Source organism: Cyprinodon tularosa, unplaced genomic scaffold, assembly GCF_016077235.1.
Source record: "Cyprinodon tularosa strain WSP-4 unplaced genomic scaffold, ASM1607723v1 ctg571, whole genome shotgun sequence".
In the NCBI taxonomy this organism is placed as follows: domain Eukaryota; kingdom Metazoa; phylum Chordata; class Actinopteri; order Cyprinodontiformes; family Cyprinodontidae; genus Cyprinodon; species Cyprinodon tularosa.
This window is the reverse complement of record NW_024039309.1, coordinates 734,110-760,655: the sequence shown is the minus strand read 5'-3', so window position 1 is coordinate 760,655 and position 26,546 is coordinate 734,110. Positions and strand designations below refer to the sequence as shown.

Genomic DNA, 26,546 nt, shown 5'->3' with positions numbered 1-26,546 from the left:
GCGGAGCCCGCGGACATGTCCCTGCGGCTCCCCGGGGCGCCGGCATGGCGGTGGCTGGGGGGCTTCTTCGGGGCTGTCTCTCCTCCTCCCTGGGTGGGGGTCTGATTTTCGGGGCTGGCCCCTCCTTGTTGCCTTCGCTCTTGGGGTCCCTTTGGGCGCCTGTGGCTTTGTGTCTCCCGGCGCTGGACTCAGTGCTCTGGGGGGTGTGCCTCTCCGGCTCTCCACAACCACTATTGAGCATTTTTTCTATGGTTAAAACTTTACATGCACAAGTTCACCCTCACAAACAACTACAGGTGCTAGGCTTCAGGTACTTAGAGATTCACTTCCAAACAGAAACCCCACATTCATATCTTCAGGTAACACAGAGTACATGTCAGACTTAATAATATTACTTTAGCGATACTTTCAAGGTGTTGCTTTATTGTATATCTCGTACTGTGTCTTTTGGTTGTGCTGTTCTTTTTTCATCTCGTTACAGGTGATGAAGCAGACTGAAAATGTTTTGTCATTGTCTCCTTCCTGTCTCCTCTTTCTTTCATCTCTTGTCCCTTTTTTTTCCTTTTTCTTTTTCCTTTTTTTCTTCTTCTGTTTTTCTGCTCTACTTACATTGCAGTGTCCATATGAACTGTAAAACTCCCTGCATAATTATAATAAAGCAATTTATATGCATGAAACAAGTGGAGCAGTATGCCATACCGCTACACTTGTGAAAGTAAAATCTGTTGGGCTCCTTTGACATCAAGACAATTATTCTTATTGCCACCTGCCAGACAGGACACTGTAAAAAACAGTACTCTTTCTAAAGGCATCAGGCACTTTTTGGATTTCACTGTTGTAGTCTCTCCAACTTCAACACTTGGAAGCACCAAATAAAAAACAGTTTTTTTTATCTTCTACTCCTTATGTGCTAGGCTGTCTAATTTAATGGCAAATAAATGTATATAAGTTTTCTAATTTGTGTAAATTTTACAGTAGATTGTATGTCCTCTATCCCAATGGAGAATCTGAAAGTTAACTGTACTAATAAGTCCAAATTTCTAAATGAGATGGCTAAATTGATTTTTCATCTGTTTTTTGTGTAAAATTCCCCTAGATAGTTTTATAGACTGGAAGGGTTTCTCTGTAGCAAAGCCACATTTTCTGTTTTAATCAAGCTCATGTTGAACACAGAAGAAAACATAGTGCAGCTGTGAAAGATGCATCTCATTTTTTGCATCTGATGGTTACACACCAGAGGGGACTTGTAGTAAAGGAACCAGGGAGGGTATGTTAAAACGTGTTTCCACAGGAAGTGCAGAAACCCAACTGGTTTCCTGTTCACTTCCGTGACTGCACGGCTGTCAGTAAACACGTCGTACATGTACTGATCTAACTTTCCCGCAGGTGAATAGCATTTCAGATCGTAGTGATTAAAGTAAGTTTTAGGTCAGTTACATTTAGTTCTGAAGTTGTGTTTTTACATTAAATTAAACTTCAGATGCTGATTAACTCTTCATCACCGCTCATTAATGCTCATATAAAATCTAAACTTAAAGAAGCAGGATTTTATGAATGGAAGTGGTTTAAATGAGCTGCAAAAGGTCTTAATGGAGTTCCACAGGGCTATGTGGTTGGAACCATAATTTTTACTTTCCTACGGGTTTTCACTTTGAATACTCAGTTGAAAACTAAAATAAGTTAATGCATAACATTTTTTAAATGCTGATTGGACTGTTTTCCAAAAAGTCATGTGAGTTAAGATTACTTTAACATGAGTTTTTTGTCTAGAAACTTTAACTTTTGTCCAGTGTCTATCACTGACAGCTTTAAAACTAAATAGACAAATTGAAACTGCTTTATTTTTATTTTATACCTGGTAGTTAAATAAGTATAACTTTTGTTTGTTTTCCAGAACTTATTTAAATATAATTGCATTATGTTTCACTTTGTTGCTATACATTAAAAAATACGTATGAGCATTTCTAAGCCATAACCAGGCCTTGTTGGGCTACTCTATAAAGCTTGGAACTCAACGCTAATCCAGACATTTTTAATTGAAAAAGCTTTCTGGATGGGAAGTTAAATGTGTTTAAACTTGGAAAACAAAGTCCAGTGGTTTGTTTTTTTATCTTTGTAAACTTTTTTTTGGAACATATGAGTAGAATGCATGTAGAAGTTGTTTTCTGCATGTTGCAGATTTTTATGTTAATAATGTATTTATATGATGCAAACTTAGCGAAAACATCACTTTTATCACAGGTGTTGTTTTTGGGTCCCTATTGGACGCAGATTTGTTGTTTTTGGGGTTACAGAATCCAAACTGTTGACTCTAACAGACTAAGGGAGTTTCCTTCCTAAATATTTAGAACTGCTTATGTATTTTAACCAAATCCTTTATTTATGGTGTTATTTAAGTTGTTCATGTAAATTTCTTCCCAGATGGATACTTAGTATTTAAAAATGGAAGGGTACAATGGGCTTTTTTCCCCTCCTGACTGCTCGACTGGAAGGTTCAGGGTTTAAAGCAGGAATGTGAGGTTTGTAATTTTTTTCTCATTACATGCAGTTTTTGTACCATATAAAAAATGGAAGCTAGAAGTGAGTAGAGACCCCCTCCTTGGTGTTTACCCTCCATTGGGGTCCTGGACTGACATTTATAACAAGAGTTTAAAAAGGAAAACTTTTTTCAAGGGTCAAATTAGTGGAACCAACTTTATATGCACAAAAGGCGTATTTTTCTTGACCCTGATGTATGGTAGCAGTATCTTTTTTTAGTAAGTGAAATTAGAAGACCCTTCAGCACCCAAAAAGTTTTGATTAAAAGCTGCTGTCTGCTGGCCTGGCATGTTTTCAGTTTAAACCGGGTACCCCTCAATTGTTTTTATTGTATTCTTATATTATCAGACTTAATATTTATACTACCACTAAAATGTGATTAAATTTAAGTAAAACTGATGATTGTTCACCCTTTTTTCTTTTTTTGTGACTGTAAAAAGGTACATTTTAAAATATTTTTTTTCCATTACTAAAACCCATTAAGTTAGTTCCTTCCCCCCTACTTTCACATCATACAGCTTTACCCCCTGTCACACTATGGAGTTACTGAGTTTATAACTTATTGTTTAGTGTAGAACTAAGGTGAGGTAGACATATTTTCTCCTAACACTGACATTTTTTGAGGCAAACCTCAATTGAAGGATCATAATTCTTACTTTCGGTCACACTCTTCAATGAAACTGTTTTCACTCCTTTGTGGTTATTACTTCTCCTAAACCGTTGTCATTTTTATCCGGGTGTGTTGCCTAATGTGTCAACATTTTTTTGAAGAAAGAGATGGGCTTTTTTCAACAAAGATGCTCAGATCCTGTGTTTATGAAAAACTGTGTGTAGTGAGGAAAAAGTATTCAACTATTCACCCTAGTTAAATAAACAGAGATTGGGCGTGCAGGTGGACCCATGTATGGAGGCCTCAGTCCTCTAAGCGGCCGACCCGGGTTCATATCCTGCCTGGGGTCCTGTGATGCATGTCTCTCCCCCTTTCTAATACCCCCTTTCCTGTCAGCCTACTGTCAGAAAAACAAGCCACTAGTGCTGTAAAAAAACAAACAAAATTAAAATAAACAGAGATTGATGGATTTCTCTCAGTCTGCACTTTATTTTCATATCTTTGCAAAGAGAGAACAGTTCATCATACAGCCCTTATGGCTGTATGATGATGTTTGTCACAAATGTGAGAAGGTGGTCTGGGGGAAATGTTCAGCGGGAATCAATACATTTTTGTAAATAAAATTGTCATTTCAAACTTCGAACCTGTGTGGTAAAACAGTCTTATTTCACTGATTTATTTTGAATACAAATTTAGACCACAAATAATAATAGCAAACAATACAGCTTTTAAAAAATATATATTAGAGCTATTTTAAGGTCTACATATCCACAATGAGTTCATATCGCAAACTAGAACCATTTCAGATGATGACATTGTGACGGTTTTTACAAGGTTAATTATTTTAGTTTTAGTTTTTTTTTTAACAGGGTGTTTGTCACTTTTTAGCGGTGCCAGTCAGGTATCCCTCCTGACAAGTAGGATCAATATATATAGATTTTTAAACCAGTCACACAAGGACCATACACTTTTGCGTGTGTAGACCCTTACAAATAAGGAATGAAAACTTTTCACAAAAAGACAACAAAAAATTAGGCTTAACAGTCCTTGTATTTCAAAAAGAAAAATAAATATATAGCCATCAAAAAATAATCACAAAATTCTTCTCCAAAAATAAATGTCCATTATAATCCAACGGATTAGGGCTCCAATATAGATTGCCCCACAGCAAGAGAGGTCTGATGAGAAAATAATCTTGCTCAGAGGCAGGCGCTGGAACAGGTTTTCTGTTGTTGGTTTCAGGAGGACCTTTAACTGTGATGTCACCGGCTTCCGGGTAATTGTGATGACACGTCAGCACGGCAGGAGCACAGAATGAAGTTTCTTTGTTTGTTTGGTTTTCTCCTTTTCCTTAATGATCGGTGGGATCCAGAACAGTGGCAAAATACTGAAAGCACGAGGGATTAAACGGCCTCGGACTGACTTTGTTACTGGTCGATAGAACGGAATATGCAGACGTAGTAGCAGCAGCTGTTTCTGTTACGCTGTCTGCTGAGACACTGACTTTTTCAAACTGGAGCTAGGAGTCAGATTGAACAGCGGACCAATCAGGTAAGTGCATGTGTTAAATGGGCGTAAAGAAGGTGTGTCTTGAGCTGTGAAGAAGCAGGAGGGTTTATGAATAACGGTGCAGCCAGCTCTGTGCAACAAGCAGGTTGTCACACACCCCCCCCTTGAGAAGTCCCGAGCTAGTAGGGTGAAAAATCCTTTATACGCCTCATTACTTCAATCTTAGATTTTCTCCAAGCTTGCTGTTTTGTATGCGATCAATGTGTTGACATTCTTATGAGAGAGGTAATTTAAATGCTCAACTCTCTATTAGAAGTTATCTACTTTTATTTAAAAGTCAGAAGAAGTGAAACCATGGAAATCTTCATGGTCGCTTTCCTCATGGAACAGTTCCTGAACTTTTCTGTGTTGCTCTTTTTCCACTTCTTCTGCTGTAGGAAAACAAGGTTTGATCTGCGATATATGAACCACGCGGAGATCTTCTCCAGTATCCTCCAGAACCACTTCATAATTTACAGAGCCAGTCCTTTTCATGATTCTGTAAGGACCTTTCCATCGTGGAGCAAGTTTGGCCATAAAAGATTGATCAGCCTTTGATAAAGGGTGTGAACGAATCCATACACGGTCTCTTTCTGAGAAGTTTCCATCTCTTCTTCCACGGTCATAGTTGTGTTTCTGTCGCTGCTTAGCTTTTTTCAGATTGACATCAGCAAATTCACGGAGCTCAGCAATCTGTTTTACTGTAGCATAGACAGGTGTGTCAGGGTCACAAAGGGTTGGACTCAGCTCTGCATCCAAAGGCCCTTTCAGAGGTCGTCCAATGTTGAGTTCAGCTGGAGTCACACCAGTAGATTCATGCACTGCAGAGTTTAAAGCAAACCGAAATTCCGGTAGGTATTTATCCCAACTCTTATGTTTGTTACTGACATAGGATGAGAGCATAGCCTTGATGTTGCGATTAACTCTCTCCGTAAGGTTAGTTTGTGGGTGATATGCAGAGGTTTTCTTTGGTGTGAGATTCCATCTTTTACAGGTCTCCTCGAATACAGAAGAAATAAATTGTGGACCTTGATCAGAGAGAATGTATGTTGGCACTCCCCATCGTGTCAAAATCTCTCTGGTCAAGTATTGGGAAATTATTTCTGCAGTAGCTTTGCGGAGGGGAAACATTTCAACCCACCGTGAGAAATAATCCACAAAAACAAGTAGATGGACATTACCAGTAGAACTCCGTGGAAAGGGTCCCATGTTAGGTGCCAATATTTTATGTGACGGTTTTTACAAGGTTAATTATTTTAGTTTTAGTTTTTTTTTTAACAGGGTGTTTGTCACTTTTTAGCGGTGCCAGTCAGGTATCCCTCCTGACAAGTAGGATCAATATATATAGATTTTTAAACCAGTCACACAAGGACCATACACTTTTGCGTGTGTAGACCCTTACAAATAAGGAATGAAAACTTTTCACAAAAAGACAACAAAAAATTAGGCTTAACAGTCCTTGTATTTCAAAAAGAAAAATAAATATATAGCCATCAAAAAATAATCACAAAATTCTTCTCCAAAAATAAATGTCCATTATAATCCAACGGATTAGGGCTCCAATATAGATTGCCCCACAGCAAGAGAGGTCTGATGAGAAAATAATCTTGCTCAGAGGCAGGCGCTGGAACAGGTTTTCTGTTGTTGGTTTCAGGAGGACCTTTAACTGTGATGTCACCGGCTTCCGGGTAATTGTGATGACACGTCAGCACGGCAGGAGCACAGAATGAAGTTTCTTTGTTTGTTTGGTTTTCTCCTTTTCCTTAATGATCGGTGGGATCCAGAACAGTGGCAAAATACTGAAAGCACGAGGGATTAAACGGCCTCGGACTGACTTTGTTACTGGTCGATAGAACGGAATATGCAGACGTAGTAGCAGCAGCTGTTTCTGTTACGCTGTCTGCTGAGACACTGACTTTTTCAAACTGGAGCTAGGAGTCAGATTGAACAGCGGACCAATCAGGTAAGTGCATGTGTTAAATGGGCGTAAAGAAGGTGTGTCTTGAGCTGTGAAGAAGCAGGAGGGTTTATGAATAACGGTGCAGCCAGCTCTGTGCAACAAGCAGGTTGTCACAACATGATCACTAGTCATGCGTTCCATTGGTGAAAATGTCCCCCGTCAAATTGACGGCCAGTGGGAGTTCCACTAGAATCTGAATTCTGCGAGTACTAGTGTTAAGGCTCAATCAAGAGGGCTTTCTGTGGTGTAATGCTCTTAAAGCTTTATGTATTTTGTGACAAGTAAAAGGTGCAAAATTAAAAGGATCTCCAGAAAACATGGAGATAAAGTTATTAAACCCTTAGTTTACAAGGTATAAAGGGATAAACCATCATGGAAGGATAAGGAATAATGCAGTGTTGCATTAACCTCAAAACCCTAAACGTGGGAAGTGTTTTCTCTACTTAGCAGGGCCGTCACTAGGTTTGAGAGACATGGGTGGCTTAGCCCCTAGGTAAGATATTTTAAAAAAGAATTTTTTTCAGTGCACTTTCTAAGGCGCTGTCTATAAATTCATTATTTTAAGAGCAACATACCTGGGAAACACTTCCCTCACTAATGCTACTTCACCAACTAAACTACACCAGTTAAAATGTGCTAAATTACAAAGAGTAAATGGTAGGTGCCATGCATTACTGCATAAATGGAAGAAGGCAAGTGGTTTGCCACTCATCATAATGGAAACCTTCTACAGAAGACAGTTGTCTAACCAACAGACTCCCAACATCTTCATAAACCCTTAACCTGGCCATTCATCTTTCCCCATCTCCCCTGCACCCACAACCTGTCAGGAACCCCTGTCTGCTTTGCAATAACCCTGTTTCTGTGTGTGTGCTTGGTGTGTGTGTGTGACCTGGACTTTGGCATGTCTTTCTCTACACCTGGCACAGAGAGAAACACATATATGTGAGGAACTTAACAATAAATGCAGCATTATCTTTGATAGATTTCTGCTTAATCTAAAGTTTAACCACAAAATACAAGTTGCATAAATGGACAGTAGGCAATAGGCAATAGCATCATTGCAAAGAAGGATATCCTTGAGACTTTTTCACATCAGTCTGACAAAGTTTTAATGCAAATAAAGGAAGTATTTTTAAGTACAATGTATTAATGAAAACACAAAATCAACAGTATATGAAACGTACAACTTAGAACTATAGTCAACCCAAGGAAGCACTACCATATCACACAGTGTCGCCCTATCAGACTGGTGGCACATAGATATGGGAGAATTATCCTGCCATAATGCAAGAGCACATAACTTCAATTAGAGAAAAGAATTTCATCTTCTTGCACTCAAAACTTATAATGCTCACACTCAAAACATGCGCTCTCTCTCAAATATTTTCTCTTCTCTCAAAAATCTTTGTTTCTTCTCTCAGATTTAAACAGATATTTTCTATATTATCACAGATATTTTTTCCTCTCGCTTGCCTCCATCTCCGCTCTGCACGGGTCTCAGTTACGCTCTGCTTGCGGATTTGTTTTGCTCTCTCAGACTGCAGTTGGATCGTTGCCTAGCAACCTTTCCAGCCAATAGAACGACAGCCTCGGAAAAGGTGCGCTTGTTTAACCCTACGGAGTGTGCCTGTGCTACTACGCCACTTATAAAGCGTCAGCTGAAACTGCTATTTACAGTAGTTTTGTGGCTGATTGTTGTTTAGAAATAGAAAACCTGGTTTCATTTCTTAGTTTTGCCCTGGATTTTGTAGCGTTTGTGGACGCTACGTCGCTACTTGATCAAAACAATAACGTCGCTACAGGAAAGTTACTTGATAAATAAAGCAGCGACGCTACGGTCAAGCTACTTGAAAATGTAGTTAAACTAATAGCTTCGCTACATGTAGCGGCGCTACTGCCCATCACTGCTCCTGTGACAAAACTATTATAATGATGCTAGTAGGCTACAACAACATCGTGTTTTCCCACACCACTGACTTTGTTCACCATGGTAACGTAATTCCTACTGAATCAGACAAGCTATTAGGCCTATATTGTCTCTTTCCTCACTCCAGGTAAAGTGAAGAAAATGTAAACCGCTGACATCAAATGGCAAACTCACCGTATGTATCTGCACGCAACCATAACTTTCCTAATCAAGCTCGATGACTGTGTGGAGATTCAAAGGGCGCGCTGTTGCTGCACTGCACAGCTGCTATGGTCCAGTTGATGGCCGTGTACCACGTGACGTGACGCTGGACGCGGAGCCAATGAAGGAAATGAATATCCTAACGATATTAATAATTGTATAAATAATTGTGTTTGTAAATAAACTAACAGGAACTTATCTTCAGATTAACTTGCCTTCTTGGTGGCTCGTTTTCAGTGCTTTACTGCAATTGTTTGGGGTTATATGGAAAAAAAATCAATAAATAAAAAAATAACAATAAAAATCGCAAAATAATTATGGGGTGGCTAATACCAACGAAGGGATGACTTCAGCCACCCTAAAATAGGTCTAGCCACGTCCCTGCTACTTAGTCTCCTACTTTATCACCAATATGGTGATAATGGTTCACATTTCCTAAATGGACTTTGTGTTATTAGTTATTTGTATATTGTCACAATGGCATCTGTTACAGGAATGTCTAAAACGCTGTTTTATGTTGTATTCTGTCTATATAAACAGTACATATAGGACATTAGTAAGAAAGAAGTGCAAAGAGCAGTCAGAATACTCTTGGTATGTGGCTTTTAGTGGCATTACTACTTAATGTCAGATATTCAAATATGAATGGAATGCACCTAGGTCTTAGTTAATTAGATACCAGGGTGAGAAAGTAGGGTGGTTTAAGTTCTGTGATGAATATAGTAGAAACAGTTTTATCTCTATCACATCTACATAGCAAATTAAGCTGTTTTATGGTTTCCTTGGATTTTCGATCCAGACGGATCAAAATGTGGATCCGGGCAATCCCAGGCCATCAGTCAGCAGGCTCAGGACAATATCAGCATCATTATCAAGATAATTCCAAGGCAACAAGCAGTTAAAACCTGGTGTGAAAGACATTACTCATAGGGTACATGTTCCTATATACCTTATTGTCGGCAAAATAAAGATTATCGATTTGACGAACTTCCTCTGGCATAGTGATGTGTTGAGTTTATCATGTTAATAGAAGTCAAATAACTTGGCAAAAAGACAGTTCCATATGATCTCTGTCAGATTTGGGTCAGAAATTATGGACAAAAATTCCAGCCGTTGTCAGAACCTCCAGACCAGCAGACAGCAGCGGTACTCCTTTTTATCTAAAACAAAAACTATAGAAGAAATGATGTCATCAAAGCAGATATAATACAACAGTCATGGTTTTTAAAGGAAAAGACACAAAGTTTGGTGCATATAAAGTTTAAAACGGTAAGTTGTTAAAGATTGCAAAGTTAACAGACATGTACAGCAAGTGAGGAGGGGGAGGGACAATATTGAAATAGATTTCCAAGACTCCAGGCAAAACAAAAAAAAGAGAGATGGCAGATTCTTAAAAGTTTAGTAACAGCAGCTCTATTGCACCAATAAGGCCCTCGCCATATGGGCAGGTTAAAGAGTCAAGACCTATATCTGCAGACCAGACTCCAAAATCCCATCCATGCAAAAATTCCTTGGAGAGAGATTCCAGTTAGAACAATGCATCCTCTAGTTCAGCCATTAAAAAAAGGGTTTCAACACTCAATAATTTATTCATAAGAGCCAAGGCATATGAAACATTATTTTTCTTGTAAAGCTTTAACCATTCGACGTACAGGAAAAAAAATTCCAGTCTGAATTCTGAGCCCAAAAATTCAAGACCAGCTGACAGCAGTGTAACCGCAAAAACCACAATCCCCACACCTGTATTTTTTGCAATGAGTCACCCTGACTGACCGCATGTCTGTCGATTGAATGGAAACAAGCCAGTTTTTCCACATTTGTAATGACCGTTTAACACCAGGAAGATAGAGGTTGATCCTCTAAAATAAATGCTGTTTATTTTCCATTGTTATATGTATGAGCATATACCTATATGATTCATATAGAGGGCAAAAAAAAAAAAAAATACTTTTAGCAGTTTTGTAATTGTATTTGTAAGCAAGGTTATTTCTTTTCTATCTGATAAAGTTTAGGTTTAGTTCTCTGGATGTCAGATTCCAGGTTTGGGTTTGTCTTTTCTGTAACATTCCTTTCTTTGTGCCGGGCAGTAGTTTCTTTTCATCTCTTCCGTCCTTCTCTAATCCCTGAAACCAGTTTGTGATTGCCAGTACATTTTGTACACTGAATGGAATGTTCCAGTGTCTGCCTTTGTCTTATTTCCTTATGCTTATCCCTCAGGGCAGGTGATTGTTTTTTTGCTCAGAAAAAAAAAAAACTACAAGGAAGATTTTCTTGCGAAATGTTCTATTAAAAGTTTTCTTCCTTCTCCAGTCACATTCCTGACTCTACCATTCAGGTTAGGCTTTTTTTTCTCTTTTTGTTTGCCTCAGGCACATGTTGACAACATAGTGGAAATGCATTGGGCTCTGCAGGAACTTAAAAGTGAGGAAAGGGTTAAGTGAAGCCAGTCTGAGGCCTGTTGCTACACGCCCCATGTGTTTTTGTGAAAGGGAGGATTTCAGTATTTTGTTCATCCCTGCAGTCAGTTAAGCCTCTGATCATGTTTGCTTCCACATTTTTCTGTAGATTCGGGGTCTGCTTTTCACGCTGGGCAAAATTCCGAATCTTCACGGTGAGTTTAAATATGACTTAAGCTGACATCCTTTCGTAAAGTTTAGACAATAAAAGTTAGTTTTTTGCTGCTTTCGTAGACAGAAAAGCTTTTTATAGTTGAGCCACTCCTCTTCCATGCGGCCATTATGTGGAACTAACTTCTGTACTTCCTAACGTTTTATCTTCTGCTGTATATGTCGACGACGTCTGATTTTTATAACTAAATTACTCCAGTGTTTACAGATTATGGAATGAAAACATGTGTTTGAGCTTCCCTTCTGTGTATGTCAGGATCTTCAGTATGAGTGCGGACACTAACACTGTTGAAATTTGGGTTAGGATATATCCCTTATATTTTGGTGTCAGGCTCTGCTACATTCCTCTTGAACTTAAACACATTTTCTTTTTATTTTGTCAGACTTTACACTGAAAAAGATAATGCAACCGCTTTTGGCATTTACTTAATCCTATTTAGTTGTTTTATATTAGCAGGGTGGGGCATGAAACAATTGTGTTAAAGTAACTAAATATGTAAATGCCAAAAGCGGTTGCATTATTTTTTTTTTCAGCGTAGCAATTGATCAACACGGTATTGTATTCTTCATCTGTATTCAGCCCGTCTGAATCAGTACTTTGTAGAACCTCATGTTCAGTGGATTGAATGAAGATTGTCAGTGAGCATCAGTTTCTTTGGTTGTATGTTTAGGACTGTTGTTCTTCTAATGTGAGGGTGAAATGACTTCAGTAACCATGACGACAATGCCCATACACAGCTGGATGAATCAGGCTTTCCAGTCTACAAAAAGGGACTCTTTTTCCTGAGGAAGCTGAGGTCTTTAAACATCTGTCTGACGATGCCGAGGATGTCTTATGAGTCTGTTGTGGCCACCGCAATCTTCTTCGCCGTCACGTGCTGGGGCAGTGGGCTGAGGGTCAACAAGAGACTAAACAAACTGACCAGGAGGGCTGGTGATGTTGTGGGGGACGAGCTGGACATGTTGATGACAGAGGAGGATGCTGTCCAGGCTTCAGTCCATCTTGGGCAATGTCTCACATCTTCTCCACGACACACAGACCCAGCAGAGGAGCTCCTTCAGCAGAAGACTCCTCTTAACCCAGATGCACCACAGAGCGCCACAGGACGTCATTCCTGCCTGTGGTCATCAATCTCAACAACGCCTCCCTCAGAAATTCATACAACCCACCTCTGTAATTCAGACTCAGATTACAGAATTATTGACAATTTATACATTTATTTATTCTTTTTCTTTTTTTTTTTTGCACATTACTATTATTTTTTTTAGATCTGTATATGTATATATTAGGGTTGTCAAAAGTATCGTTACTCAAAAAAGTATCGATACTGAAACATTGTATCCGGATACCATACTCATTTTCAAAAGTATCGATACAGCCATCAAAAGTGCAGAATAGTGGAAAATTCACTTTCAGAACACTGTGTGATTGAATAATTCTGTGCATTTTTAGTTTCAGACTTTTTTATAACAGGTGCAGCTGCTGAGAATTAATTTTGTTTAACTGGTTTGGCTAGTGTTATTGTTATGTCTATGCAAAACACAGTCAAGGAAGGAACATTTAATTTTAATTTTGTAAGTTTTTTATCAAGCTTGCTTAATATTTTGCACAGCATACAACCTCAAAATATTATTCTTATTGTTTTTTAAATTTATTTCTTGTATTTTTTTAGTAATGAAAATATTCCTGTTGAATTTTGGAGTCTTTGTTTTTATTCTTGTGGTATCGAAAAGGGTATCGAGCATCGAATATTTTACTTAGTATCGATATCGAGTTGAAAAGTTTAGTATCGTGACAACCGTTTTATTTATATATATATATATATATATATATATATATATATATATATATATATATATATATATATATATATATATATATATATATATATATATATATATATATATATATAACAGATCTCATCAATCAACTGGAGTCCTGCTAATCATCTGTTTACCTGATTCAGGTGTTTTGAACCAGAGACAAATTGAAGTTGCAGACTGGAATTGCCCACCCCTTCTCTAGGATTGTCTTATAGTTAATGAAATATGATTTCATAATTTTATCATTATACAATTATAACTGAATCAAATGCTTTGACAATCCTCTGTACTCACAGCGTCACTGGATCCATGTTGTTGCTTCCCTAGAGGAAACATGACACCAGAAATGTTTTATTCATGTTTCAACTTGCAGCAGCTGAGTTGTTTTTTCTATGAGTCATGTTGGTGCAACAGCCACACCTGAACATGTCTCTGATAGCAGGGGCTGGGTGCAGTCAGACCTAGTATAGCTAAGTACAAAGTATGTGGTTCGTACAGGCCAATCTGCGTTGATTTGATTTAACTTTTAAGAAGTTGATATAAATGCTTAAAAATGTTTAAAAGTTAGATAAAGAGTATAAAGGTCAGTAGGAACAAAGAATGGCTCCTTGACAAACCGGAGTGGAACAAATTATGGCACACCATCATTATTTTGTGCTTAAGATAGTTTTCTGCTGATCGCCACTGAAGGGTAACAAAGATGCTGATACTGATATGAGTCGTACTTTAGCTGGAAAAACAAAGACTCTAAAATTATTCTACAGCTCTAAAGACACAAGGCTTGACTTGGCATTGAGGTGTGGAACTAGAGTTGGGTAAACAATTTGATGGAAATAGGTTGAAATTAAGCTGATATGTGTGTTTTGCATGTAAGCATCATTGAGCAGGGAAGTTGCTTACATTCTTACTGTATCCCACTGAGAAAAAATTGTTTTAAAGGCCATTGAAAGGACGAGACGATGTACATCCAAACAACGTCTACATGTGGTTGAAAAGTGAAAGAAAAGCCGTAATTTTCAGATCGTTGAAAAAACATTGAAAACTGGGCTTGCAATTTCTTTTCAATGTCCAGTATTGGATTAAAGTGGAACAAAATCAGACCGAACAAACATTTTTTTAACTATATCAAGACTATGCAGACCAACCAGATTTAGCCAAAAAAAACAATGTCTAAATGCCGCCTGGTGTTTGGGAGGAGTAGCTTCATTATGTAAGAAGCTAAAATGTCTATCAAACTATTTTAAATGACTAAAGGACCATCTAAAGGACCTCAACATCTTATTTACAGAATCTCTGAGCCAGTGATTTGACAAAGATAGATACTTTGGTTTGTTCAAAGTAAGTCCTTTTACTTGAATTTTACTCTTTATTGCGTGAAAAATATACCAAAGAGTCTGCATAATTGTTTAACACAACCAAAGAGGTTTTGTATATAGACTTAAGAGATTCAACAAACTCAAGAATCTTTATTGTCATAATTTATTTTTTGTCGAAAGTTGGCTCAGAATGCACATATATAGAACACAATGATACACAACTAAAGCACATGGGAGAGGATGTCATTGAGCGATAACAATCAAAGAAACCAACAAATGAAAACTATAAATATAACAGCTGAAAGAGATGAATACGTCTTTTACTGTTGCTGTTTCGTTTAATTAGATAAGTAATTATTTAAAAGTTAACGTTAATGCATGTATTGTATTTATAAGATAGGTACAAATGCCCTAAAATAATCTGGCAAATGTTCATCTTTTAATTTGGCAGATTGATTTAAATTAAAAGATACAGAAGTTTCCTGTTAAAAGGTAGATTAGGTGCATGAATAACATAAAGGAAGGATGATATTTTTGGTATTAGAGAGCAAAGACTTGACTTTAACTCACCCCTAAAAATAAATCAAAACGTGACTGTGATTTGACTGTGATTTGGTTTAATAAAAAGCTTAAGACATGATGGAGTCTAGATTAATGACACGAAGCTGACCTGGACATTTCTGTTCATCATGCACCAAGTTCGATCCAAATAAAAAAGCTTCTCTTTGTATGTGTGTCAAATCAAATAGGAAACCCTTCAGTACAGACTTAAAGTGTATTTTTACATTTTCTTTTCATCTCTCCAGTCCAGTTCAGTGTGGTCCACCAGTGTCATTTCCAGTTACAGCAGTCAGGCTACATCCAAAGGTAAATTATAACTTTTATTCATACTATATTGACCTGATCAGGATATTACAATCCCACTGAATCAAACCCCTACAGATCCATGTTACCTCACCTTCATCTCTCAGAGAAGCAAACCAATCACTTATCAGTTGTCATAAACCAACTCCTTCCTGATCAGTCTGCTTTCTTCCTTTAGACCAACCAGAAAGTTCATCTGACTTCCTGCCGCTCTCCACTTCCAGATTCGTGTTGCTTTTGTAAATTAAACATAAAAAGACACGGGTTCTCCATCTGATTCGGCATATGGGTAAAAAAACTATAAACTAACATGACAGAGCGGGTGAGCCTCCCTCTTTTCCAGTCTCTAGGGAGGCATGATGGCTGGATTAAGGAGATTCTACCTTTCACCGCCCTCAATCGAGCTCTGCAGCTCCCTACCCCTACTGCAAACAGTGCAGCTCTGTCTCTCTTAAGGAGCTTGGTTCCAGAGCCCAGGCTGTGTGTACAGTTAACCCAACTATTTCTGGCCGGCAGCAGTCACCCTTCCCCTTAGGCTCATTCCCTCCATAGAGGTGATATTCCCCCTCCCGGTAGCTAGGTTAAGTGTCTTGGGATCAGTTTGCAGAGGCTCCTCCTTTGATTGTCCCACAAGATTCCCCCTACAGGTCCTGGGCCACTGGGTGATCACCTCACATCCCTTATTTGAGCACAATGGCAGCCCACTGCTCCCCAAAGGGATGGGTTAAATGCAGAGAGTACATTTCTTTGCTCTGTACTTGTGACAGTGTAATGACAATAAAAAGCTGAAAAAAGAAAAGAAAAGAGAAGATGGGGTTGGGGGTGTAAGTATGTTGTTCATGGTACGTACTTGTTGTTTTAGCCTTGATGTCATGACTCATGTTTCTTCCATCTGGTTGAGTTACACTTTTAGCTTCTTGCCAATGCAGCTAACTCTCCAAGCATGAACGTTTACTCCCTTGTTAACTTTAGATCTTAGCTTCTTCTTAGCTTCATAATTGCACTGCCTCCTCCTACACCAGCTATGGTGACCAAAGCCTTCTCAATGACCCGCCCCCTGCCTTTGCTATTTGTTTGAATTGATTGAATTGTGTGATTGACACTCCAGCTCCTTTAGTTTCTTCTGTACCGCATGGAAAAACAGTCTAGCAACTAGAGTTGAAACGCGAGCAATTCCAGATAATGTTCTTCAACTTGTGATGTTTATTAAAACAAAACAAAAATAAGAGAACATCCACATTCGTATAATAAAAACTCGTTCAAAAACTGTGTTGCTTCCAGCACATCTGTTTTCCCTCAGTCCTTACGTACACGTCTACAATTACAGCATGCAGGAAGCCCAGAAAATATGCATTTCAAATTGCATTTCTATATTCTATGCTTTTAATATTAGTTTTTTACACTTAAATTATAATCTTAACAACAAACAAAATGATCAATCTTGTATTTTAACCATTTTTAAAACTATAAATGAATTTGTCCCAAATTGGCTCTTTCAGGAATGATAAAAAATCGCCACTCCAGAGTAAAAACAACAACAAAAAACCCTAGAAAAATAAACATTTTCCAGTTGAGGGAGAGCAATGCCCACCCTTGCCCCGGGACGGTAGTATAGAAATAAAGATTTATTATTATTTTAAGAACATCATCTGTCTAGATATTGTGTTTGAATGCAAATGTTGCCCATGTTGGCTCCTGATATGGTACCCCTGAAATTCTTAGTTAAGAGTTAATTATAAATCAAGACACCAAATTATTGCAAAATGCATCTAAAAAAAAATACCTTAGACTTTCTCCAGCATCAAATCCATTTCTAAAATGTAATATAGTTTTCTTGTTTGTAGCCAATTACCTTTACTTAATTTGCATCAAAACAGATCAATCTGCTTATTATATTCATTGCCTTAGAAAACATGCAACTTTTGGTTCAATGTGAATGTTTTCTAAGCCATAACAAGGCTTTTGTTTGGGCCATTATATAAGCCTGGAACTCAAAAGCTAATCCACACATTTGGAATTAAAAAAGCTTCCTGGATGGGAAGCGAAACGTCTTCAAACTTAGAAAACAAAGTCCAGTGGTTTGTTTTTTAACTTTTTTATTTTGTTGGCGTGACTGTGACCTGGATGACTGAGAATCTCCACCAGCAATCATTGCCTTCAGTGTTCTGTCTGTCATTAACCTGCTGTGTATCTTAATCCTTCTTCTTTCAGATGTTTCTCTGCGCTACAGTTTTGGACGCCCCGTCCTCTCCCTGCAGCTCCCTGCAGGTCAGAAATGCCGTTTCACTCTGACGCCGATGTTGACCACTGTGGACGACTTGCTGCAGGACATAAAAGCCAAGGATGTTACTGTGGAAAGCGCTGCACTGTTAAACAAAGGTAAACATCTGTAGAGCATGGATAACAAACTTGAGTCTGCTTTCTGTGTTGGAGGACATCCTTCCTTATCAAGAATATTTTGTTGTAAATCAGGCACGCAACACGCTTTATTACTAACCTGGTTTTTATTTTTGCAAACTGACCTTGATTAAGCAAAACTGCTGTGATTAATTTCCATTTTCAAAGCAATTTTGTCTTTCCAACAATAAAACTAGCAGGAGGTGTATTATGCTGTTTTCCTCAGATGGTAAGAGGATCCTGTCCTGCATGTTTCAGCCATCTGTAGTGTATTTATAATAAATACTCTTAGCAGAGCTGGCTCTGCTCTGTCACTTCCTTTCCTCAGCTCAGCATCAACCCACAAATTCCACCACTGTTAATCTTTAACTCACTGCAGACATGCAAAACATACAGTAGAATCCAAATACAAGTTTAGAAACAAAAGCTGCTCCTATGAGGGAATGTAAATCAGATGCTGTGCAACAGGGTTTGAGCTTCAGTGGAAGCGACGGATGATTCACAGGCGGCATACATGCTTTTTATACGATTCTCTATTGAGCTATTTGGATGTGATGCTGATTGATCTTGCATTCATAGTTTGCAGAACATGGAACCACTTGGTAGAGGAAGCTGCAGCCATTTGCATGCGGAAAGATGCTTTAGAAAAAACAACGTCATGGGGAAATGGTAGAACTTATAACGCCATTTTCACCATCTAAAAACCCGAAATTATATTGTTTCTTGCCCTGTGCATTGTACAGCTTGATCCACCAATCTTATAGCCTCGTGAGACCATCCTGATCTCTCAAGCTTTCAAGATTTCACTCGCTAATCAGTCTGGAGACTCTCCGTTAAAGAAAATTTGGAGCCGTTCACCAAACGAACGTCCAATCAGCGTTGGCTTTGAGGCGGGTTGAGGTGTGACACAACGAGAAGCACGACAGTTTAGTCTAAAGAACATGGCGGCTTCAGCCGATGAAACTAGCGTTAGCGTGGCTATCGAGCAAGTTTTATCAGAATTACAGAGTATTTTTTCACTGAAAGAAGAGCAAAACGCTGCTCTGGAGGCTTTTCTCAGAGGAAAAGATGTTTTTGCTCTTCTCTCGACTGGTTTCGGCAAGAGTAGCCTGGCTGTTAGTACGTCATATGCTTCGTTGATCTGATTGGTTTATTTGGCCCGTCTATCACCAACATAGGCCAATCAGCTAACCAGTATTTTCGCCCCTTCCCAAAATTACTTCAACGGAAGGTTTCCAGATAGATATGCGGAGCAAATCCATCTGGCGGAGTCAGGTTACCAATCTTAAGCTCTACGGAGTGGCTCACCAGTTAGCCTTCAGGTTTAACAGTGGCTTTTGTGGCTAGGGTTAGCAGCTGATATTGGTGGATGGACTTTAACCCCCTTGATTTCTTGTTGACTGCACAACCAGTCCTTAAAAATATTACCATCCACTGTTTTCCTCAGATGGACAGAGGATCTCCTCCTGCACTTTGATGGAAACTGTCCTCATTAATGACTTTCAGATCCTCCTCAATGACAACATGTACAACGTTCGCTCGCTTGGACAAGGTAAAACCTGCTCTCGTCTGCAGGGGGCACTCAAAGCTCTGATGTTTATCTTCATTCTGTTGCATTCATTCCGTAAATCCACCTTGTGTTTGTCCGTGAGGCTCGTCCAATGAGCACGTGTTGGGTTTGGATGACATGAAGTATACGGTCCACCTTCTCCACGCTGCTCTGAGTCTTCCTAAGCAGTTACATCTCAGGCATTCGGAGCTGCTGGTGGAAAAGGAGAAGCTGACACAGCAGCTGAAGCCACTAGAGACTGTAAGACGTTTAGGACTCCTCCTGTTGATGCTACAGTCCCTTCCCTGTGACCTTCTGGTTCAGCAGTTCTTGGTCCCATTCTGTTTTCAAATCAGGTGAAAATGCTGATGGCGAAGGAAGCAGAGAGTCGAGCGACCCTGCTGGGGTGGGTGGGGCTGGCCTACCTGTCTCTGCAGGGGGGATTCCTGGGATACCTCACCTGGTAAGCAGCTACACCCCACAGACTAACTCCCGCAGCTTCACCAGCCTTTCACTGAGTTTTTGTCTAAATATGTGCCAGGTACGTGTTCGCCTGGGACGTAATGGAGCCGGTCACCTTCTTCATATCTTGCACCACAAGCATGATCTTCTTCGGCTATTACATCCTCACCAAGCAGGTCAGATCCAGATGTGTGGGATGCAGCTTTGGTGGACATTAGATCGGGGTTTCACAGGAAAGAAATGTTTCTGCAGGATTTTGTCATGCACGAGGTCTGGGATCGTCACTTCCTGCTCCACTTCCACAAGAAGGCGTCAGTGGAGAGGTTTGACGTTGATGAGTACAACAAGCTGAAAGACAAGCTTGCAAAGGTGATGGATGTGTTTTTAAGATGTATGATTTTTCCTTTTGTTATTTTAAAAGCTTTTTAGTAGCTCATTAATTTACACCAAAATGATTAAATGTTTCTTTGCCATGCTGTTGCTCAGCTCTGGAAAGAGCCATTACCAGTGTTGGGAATAACGGCGTTGAAATAAACGGCGTTACTAACGCCGTTACTTTTTTCAGTAACGAGTAATCTAACTAATTACTTTGACTGTCACTATAACGCCGTTATCATTGCCGACACCCCCGTTACTGCCCGTTACTGTACGTTACTGAAGTCGCACAATGAACTTTTTTTCACTTCATGATAGGTAGGGTTGGGAATTGAAAAGATTTTCACGATTCCGATTCCCTTTTCGATTCTATGAAACGATTCGATTCTTTATCGATTCTTTTTTCGATTCCAATTTGGGGAAAAAAGGAGAACAAACAGTTTGATTATCAGCATCAACTTTGTTTACTTAACTATTGCACAATCTTACAAACTCAACAAGATCAAGATGTCCACAGGAAATGTGAAACTGGAGTAACATCCGTGTTTAAATAAAAAATGAATACAAGAACAAACTTAATAACCAACAATGTCTAATAACAAATGATGGGATAATAACCTATTTTAAATAACAAAAAATACTAGTTATAAAACAGTAGTAGGGAAAATTAACAGTTCTTTTGCAGAAAGATCAGCATATCTGCTTTTCTGGAAGGATACGGGATCTTTCAGGGCTTATGGTGTCTCCAGCCGTGGAGAACACCCTCTCAGATGGGGTGGAGGAAGCCTGCACACAGAGGTAGTTTTCAGCCAGTCCAGATAGCAAGGGCAGCACATCTTGCTTGTTCCACCACCACAGTGTGGCGCTATCCCTGCAGGGGATGGAGGGCAAGCTTTTATAGAGCTGGATTTCCTGATCTACCCTCTGGGCTAAGGAAAGACGGGGCTTTGATTCACAAAGTGACCGCAGCTCGTTGTCTTCCTCCTCGAATAGTTCTTCCAACTTGCGTAACTTGCGTAACTTACGTAACTTACGTAAAAAACGTGACGTAAGTCGTGCTCCCCAGAGCCGGCGCTCTATGCTCTGGTGCTGCGGGAATCGAAAAAAGAATCGTTCAGAGAGCTGCCAAACGATGCCATGGAATCGGAAAATACGGAACCGGTTCTGAACAGGAACCGGTTTTCGATTCCCATCCCTAATGATAGGTCTCGTTTGCATGTTGTCATGAGAGAAGGGAGAATGAGATAACCTCTCAACAATTATTGGCTGATGTATAGTGAGATGACGTCTTCAGCCAATCACAGAAATTGGGTAGGTGGGTGTTTCCGCATTCACATAGGTGGGTGTTTAGTGCTTACAGCCACACACACACAGAGAGAGAGATGGCGAGTGAGGAGCACTCCAGCTGCAAAACAGCCTTTTCCAGATGGAAATATCAGCACTATTTTAAACTAACTGAGGTTAAAGGTAAAAATGTACACGTCGAGTGCAAATTATGTCCCAGAGCGAAATATTTGTCCACGTCTTCTCCAACTCCAACTTAATGAAGCATCTGTCGACGGCTCACGCTTCAACCAAACTAGTGGCCCAAGAATACACAGGTAGTAGGCGGGCTAGTGTTTACAACGGATCCGCTAACAAGGAAGGACCCTCCCCATGCAAGCAACAAAAACTTGAATTTAGTGCCTCTGCTCCCCAGAAACTATCTCAGACAGAGCTCTATGGCTTGATTGGGAGATACGTTGTGGAAAACATGCTTCCGGTATCAACAGTGGAGTCAGACTCCTTCAGGGCGTTGATAGGCAAAATCCCAAGAAAAGGAGGCGTTGGTCCGCTCTGTAGAAAGACGTTTTCGAATTACATTGATACCGAATATGCTAACATGAATGCTGAGCTAAAAAAAGAATTCGAGCAAATGGAATACTTGGCTACAACTGCAGATATATGGACAGCACATAACAAAAGCTACCTAGGCGTAACTGCAAACTGGATGCATCCAGTAAACATGCAACGAAAAAAAGCGGCCCTGGCATGCCGACGGTTTAAGGGTCGTCATACCCACGAGAGCATTGCCACAGAACTTGATAACATCCACTCGTCTTATGGCATTTCGCACAAAATAACGGCAACTATCACTGATAATGTCTTGAATTTCGTTAAGGCATTTAAGAAATATCAGCCACAACCAGTTGACGAGGATGATGACTCTGTTGATGAGGAAGGTGAAGAGGTTACTTTTGTTGACATAAATGATGTCTTGCAAGCCCGTGTTGATGAGGATGAGGATGTGATTAATTTACCACCACACTACAGGTGTGCATCACACACACTGAACCTTGTGTCATGTTCTGACATTGAAAAGTGGATTCTCTCCAGACCAGAGAAGGCACTTTACAGAAGTGCAACTGCAAAATGCACAGCCTTGTGGAATAAGGCCAGCCGTTCCACAGTGGCTGCAGAGACAGTAGAGGATGTGGTTGCAAAGAAGCTGATAGTGCCTTGCAGTACCAGATGGAATTCTTTCTATGATGCTCTAGCTAGGATTTGCGAGATTCCCTTAGTGGACCTCATTACCATCTCATCCAAGTTTGGCTCAAAAGCAATCACAGAAAAAGAGCATCAGCTCCTGAAGGAATATTGCATCGCAATGAAGCCATTGACAGTCGCCCTAGATATCCTCCAGGGAGAGGACAACTGCTACCTCGGCACACTGCTACCTACCCTGGAGACCTTGATGATGAAAACCATCAAGCTGAAGAGTGGGCTTCAAATACTTGTGGACCTTCCAGAAGCAATTGTGGAGGTAAGAACTACATATGTCTATTTTTTTTTAAATTGTGTATAATGTGTATAATAGTATAGATTGTGTATAATTATAATACATGTGTATAATTGTTTAGTGTATTATATATTGTACTCAAAGTGTGTGTGTGTGTGTGTGTGTGTGTGTGTGCGTGTGTGAGTGACAGTGGGTGAGAGAGAGTTTGTATTTGTGTAGAGACAGTCAGTAATGTGTTCTTTGCTTTATGTCAGGGGTGTCAAACATGCGGCCCGCGGGCCGGTTCCGGCCCGCCGAATGATTTAGTCCGATATTTTCATAATTTGTATCTGTTTGATGTATTTTTCATGCAGGACAGTGTTTTTAATTTCCAAAAAATCTGAATAAATGTTTTTCAACATCAATCACTGTGATCAGCTCACACGCATAATGCACTTAAATAAATGTTTCACTGAGTAAAAGTATTGTTGAAATTGCACATACTTGCACATATTTCTTAAAAACGCTGAGGTTATTCATCACATATTGTCTAAAAGTTAAATTCATTTAATATAAAAACCAACAAGTCCCCTTATTACTAGTTATTAATTACTTATTATTAATTCTATTTAATCTTGCAATGAGTTTACTTGTGTGGCCCCCTTGAGATAAGATTAAGCCGCATGCGGCCCCTAAACCACAATGAGTTTTACACCCTTGCTTTATGTCATTTCAGGCAATAAAAACAAGATTTGCAGAGGTGCTGGACAGTGACAGCGCTCTCCTGGCTGCTGTGACTGCCCAGGTTCAAGTTACGTTGGCTGCGAACCCAAGAAAGAAAGGACAAGGCCAAAGCAGAGCTGCTGGCGGTATGTCGTGCAAGTGTAAGAAGTGAAGACCAGCATAAAGGTACAAGCACCACCACACCCACATGTACCAGCTCAACTGTTGAAGATGCATTCTTCTCCTTTGATGAAGAGGATGACACTTCTGCTACTGCAGAAAGTCAAGTGGCAGATTATTTTAAATCAGGAGCTCAAGAGATTGACTCACTTCATGGATTTCCCCTTATAAAGAGAATTTCCCTGAAGTATAATGCTGCCACTCCATCCAGTGCTCCGGTGGAGAGACTTTTTAGCCTGGGGAAGCTGGTTTTCACACCAAAAAGGAACAGACTCTCTGACCACAAGTTTGAGAAGCTTCTTCTCTTGCGATACAACCGCTGGTTTCAGGGCTAAAACGTTGACATGACTGGGCTGGGTGGATGGATGGAGAGAGGAATGCATTCATGTTTAGAGTTGGATTTAACAAACCCATGAACGTTTCCAGTTCAATTTGCACTCCTGTAAGCTGTTTACTTTCTTTAAGAAAAAAATTTGGAGCACTTTATATCCATCTGTTGTGTACTAGTTCTGGTAAGTTAGAGTTGCGTTAAGTGGAAGTTTGTGCAGGTAACCGTCTTTGCTGTTGGTGAGACAACTGGGTTGGCTGTGTGGATAAATGATTGTACAAATGCAAAATGAACGGATTCATTTATGCACTTTAAATTGGATTGAAGAAATCCGTATATATTTTCAGTTCAGTTCAAAGCCTCTGTTAGACTGTGTATTTCTCTTTTTTTATATATATTTTGAGAAGTGTATGTCCATCCGCTGTTGTTTATGTTGAGTTGCAATAAATGCAAACCTCTGTGCAGGCACTTGTCTTTGTTGTTTCACATCTAGCTTATGAAACAAGCCTTGAGAAGGTGGGGGGGGTATGGGAGAGAGAGACGAAAAAGTAACGTAATAGTTACTTTTACTGGTAACTAGTTACTTTTATAGTGGAGTAACTCAGTTAGTAACGCAGTTACTTTTTGGGAGAAGTAACTAGTAACTATAACTAATTACTTTTTTAAAGTAACGTGCCCAACACTGGCCGTTACCATGGAGAATGAAATATATTTTGTCCAGTTTACAGGATGCTTCTAGAGTATCCTTCATGGCTCATATTTCCCATGATTCATTGAGTGTATAAGTGGATTGGTAAAGCACTATGTTTTTCTTAGTAGCTGTTAAGTTAAATATATTCGTCTGCCTGGCTGTGTGTTTCCTTTTACAGCTTCTTTTTCTATCTCTGCTTCTGTCTCCTTGAACCCCAGTCGGCCTCGGCAGATGGCCGCTCACACTGAGCCTGGTTCTGCTGGAGGTTTTTTCCTGTTAAAAGGGATTTTTTCCTCTCCACTGTCGCTACAAGCAAGCTTGGTGTGACGGATCCAGGTAGAAAAAGGGTCCCAGCGTTCTCGCGCACCTCAGTCTTCTACCTAGTCCAATTGCAGGAGTCGTTTTAAACAATGGCGGTCATACAAACAAAACAAGCCAATAAGATGCCAAACAGGAAATACGCATAGAGTAGAGCGGATGTTGACCAATCGAATTCGCCTGCCTTGTGAATTGCTTTTATTGGACAGGCAAATTTCAAGATGATCAAAAGCAGACAGTGTTTGCATTCAGTGTGAACGCACCATTAGTCTCTGCCTTAACATCCTCTCACACAAAGGATAGCTGCTTATCAACAGAAAAGAACGTCAGCAGGTCCCTATGCTTAACAAGCTATGGTAGGAAGCATCTTGCATCCTTTTCCTCCCCCTTCCTTACTTCCAGCACTATTCAGACAGCAGGTATCATGGTGACCACTAACCACTAAGAGTCCTTTTTGGTGTCGGATCGATAAATGAGTCCAAAATGATGAATTCAATGCAAAATCTGGTGTCAAAATGCGTCATCTCCTGGATTTGAGATTTGTAGACCCACAGGAGCTTATTACGTCCATCATTTTGTGTCCAGGTGGAGGACGACCTGCGAAGACTGAGGAGCGCCATTCAGCTGCAGCTGCCAGTCAATCAGATTCAACCTCAGAGATCCACCTGAACTTTAACCTCCATCCCCTTAATGACATGTTTGCACTTTTTAGGCATTTGATTATTTTTTATGAAAGCCGATTTACTTTACTGTCTCATCCGAGAAAATGTTTTAAACGCTGGTTTCTGCTCATCTTTATTAAGAGCTTTAATCTTCTGTTAAATTTCTTTATATTAAGATTTAGGAAAAAGGTTGAAAAAACACTTGATGTCTCGATAAAATAGGTGATCAATCAGAAATATGCCAAAGATTTCCAGGATTTATCCATAAAGGTTTGCTGAAAACATGCATAAAATCCCAGAAAGCAATTTATATTTTATATAGAAATCCACGTCACATTTCTTCAGGCCTGGTTTAAAACTGTTCGATCAGATTGAAGGAATCCTGATAAAGCTCCTGGAAATCATTCAGTTACATCTGCTGGGATGCATCCATAAGACCCATCAAACAACCTTCTAAGGTCCAAGTTTTATCAACCTTTGTAGCCCAAATGTTACCTTATCTCTTTCCCAAAAAGTAAAAAATAAAAATCACTGGACTTTTTAAGCTTGGGTTTGGCCTGGGCTTGTTCAGTTAATCACTTGGAGTCTGGTTTTTTGAAAAAGTCTCATTGGCTAAAAATGGTTTGTAAAAACACATGGTTTGGGAATATATAAAACCCTGCAATATTTTACAATGCTTTTAAAA

The 26,546-nt window shown here is 39.5% G+C and overlaps 1 protein-coding gene across 2 annotated transcripts in view; it reads left to right on the top strand.

Annotated features, from left to right (window-relative positions):
• LOC119797119 (calcium uniporter regulatory subunit MCUb, mitochondrial-like) overlaps positions 1-25,941 on the top strand; it is a 34,865-nt gene extending 8,924 nt beyond the window's left edge. Inside the window, exons 1-9 of one of the 2 annotated variants that reach the window (XM_038306072.1) lie at positions 11,244-11,398; positions 15,361-15,421; positions 17,630-17,797; positions 19,263-19,367; positions 19,468-19,625; positions 19,721-19,827; positions 19,906-20,002; positions 20,079-20,195; positions 25,785-25,941. In XM_038306072.1, the coding sequence (XP_038162000.1) occupies positions 11,327-11,398; positions 15,361-15,421; positions 17,630-17,797; positions 19,263-19,367; positions 19,468-19,625; positions 19,721-19,827; positions 19,906-20,002; positions 20,079-20,195; positions 25,785-25,868 (969 nt within the window). In that variant the 5' untranslated portion in view covers positions 11,244-11,326 and the 3' untranslated portion in view covers positions 25,869-25,941. Of the gene's footprint in view, positions 1-11,243; positions 11,399-15,360; positions 15,422-17,629; positions 17,798-19,262; positions 19,368-19,467; positions 19,626-19,720; positions 19,828-19,905; positions 20,003-20,078; positions 20,196-25,784 lie in introns of those variants that run through there. The other variant, XM_038306073.1, reaches the window with a different exon arrangement.
• Positions 25,942-26,546: the final 605 nt, after the last annotated feature.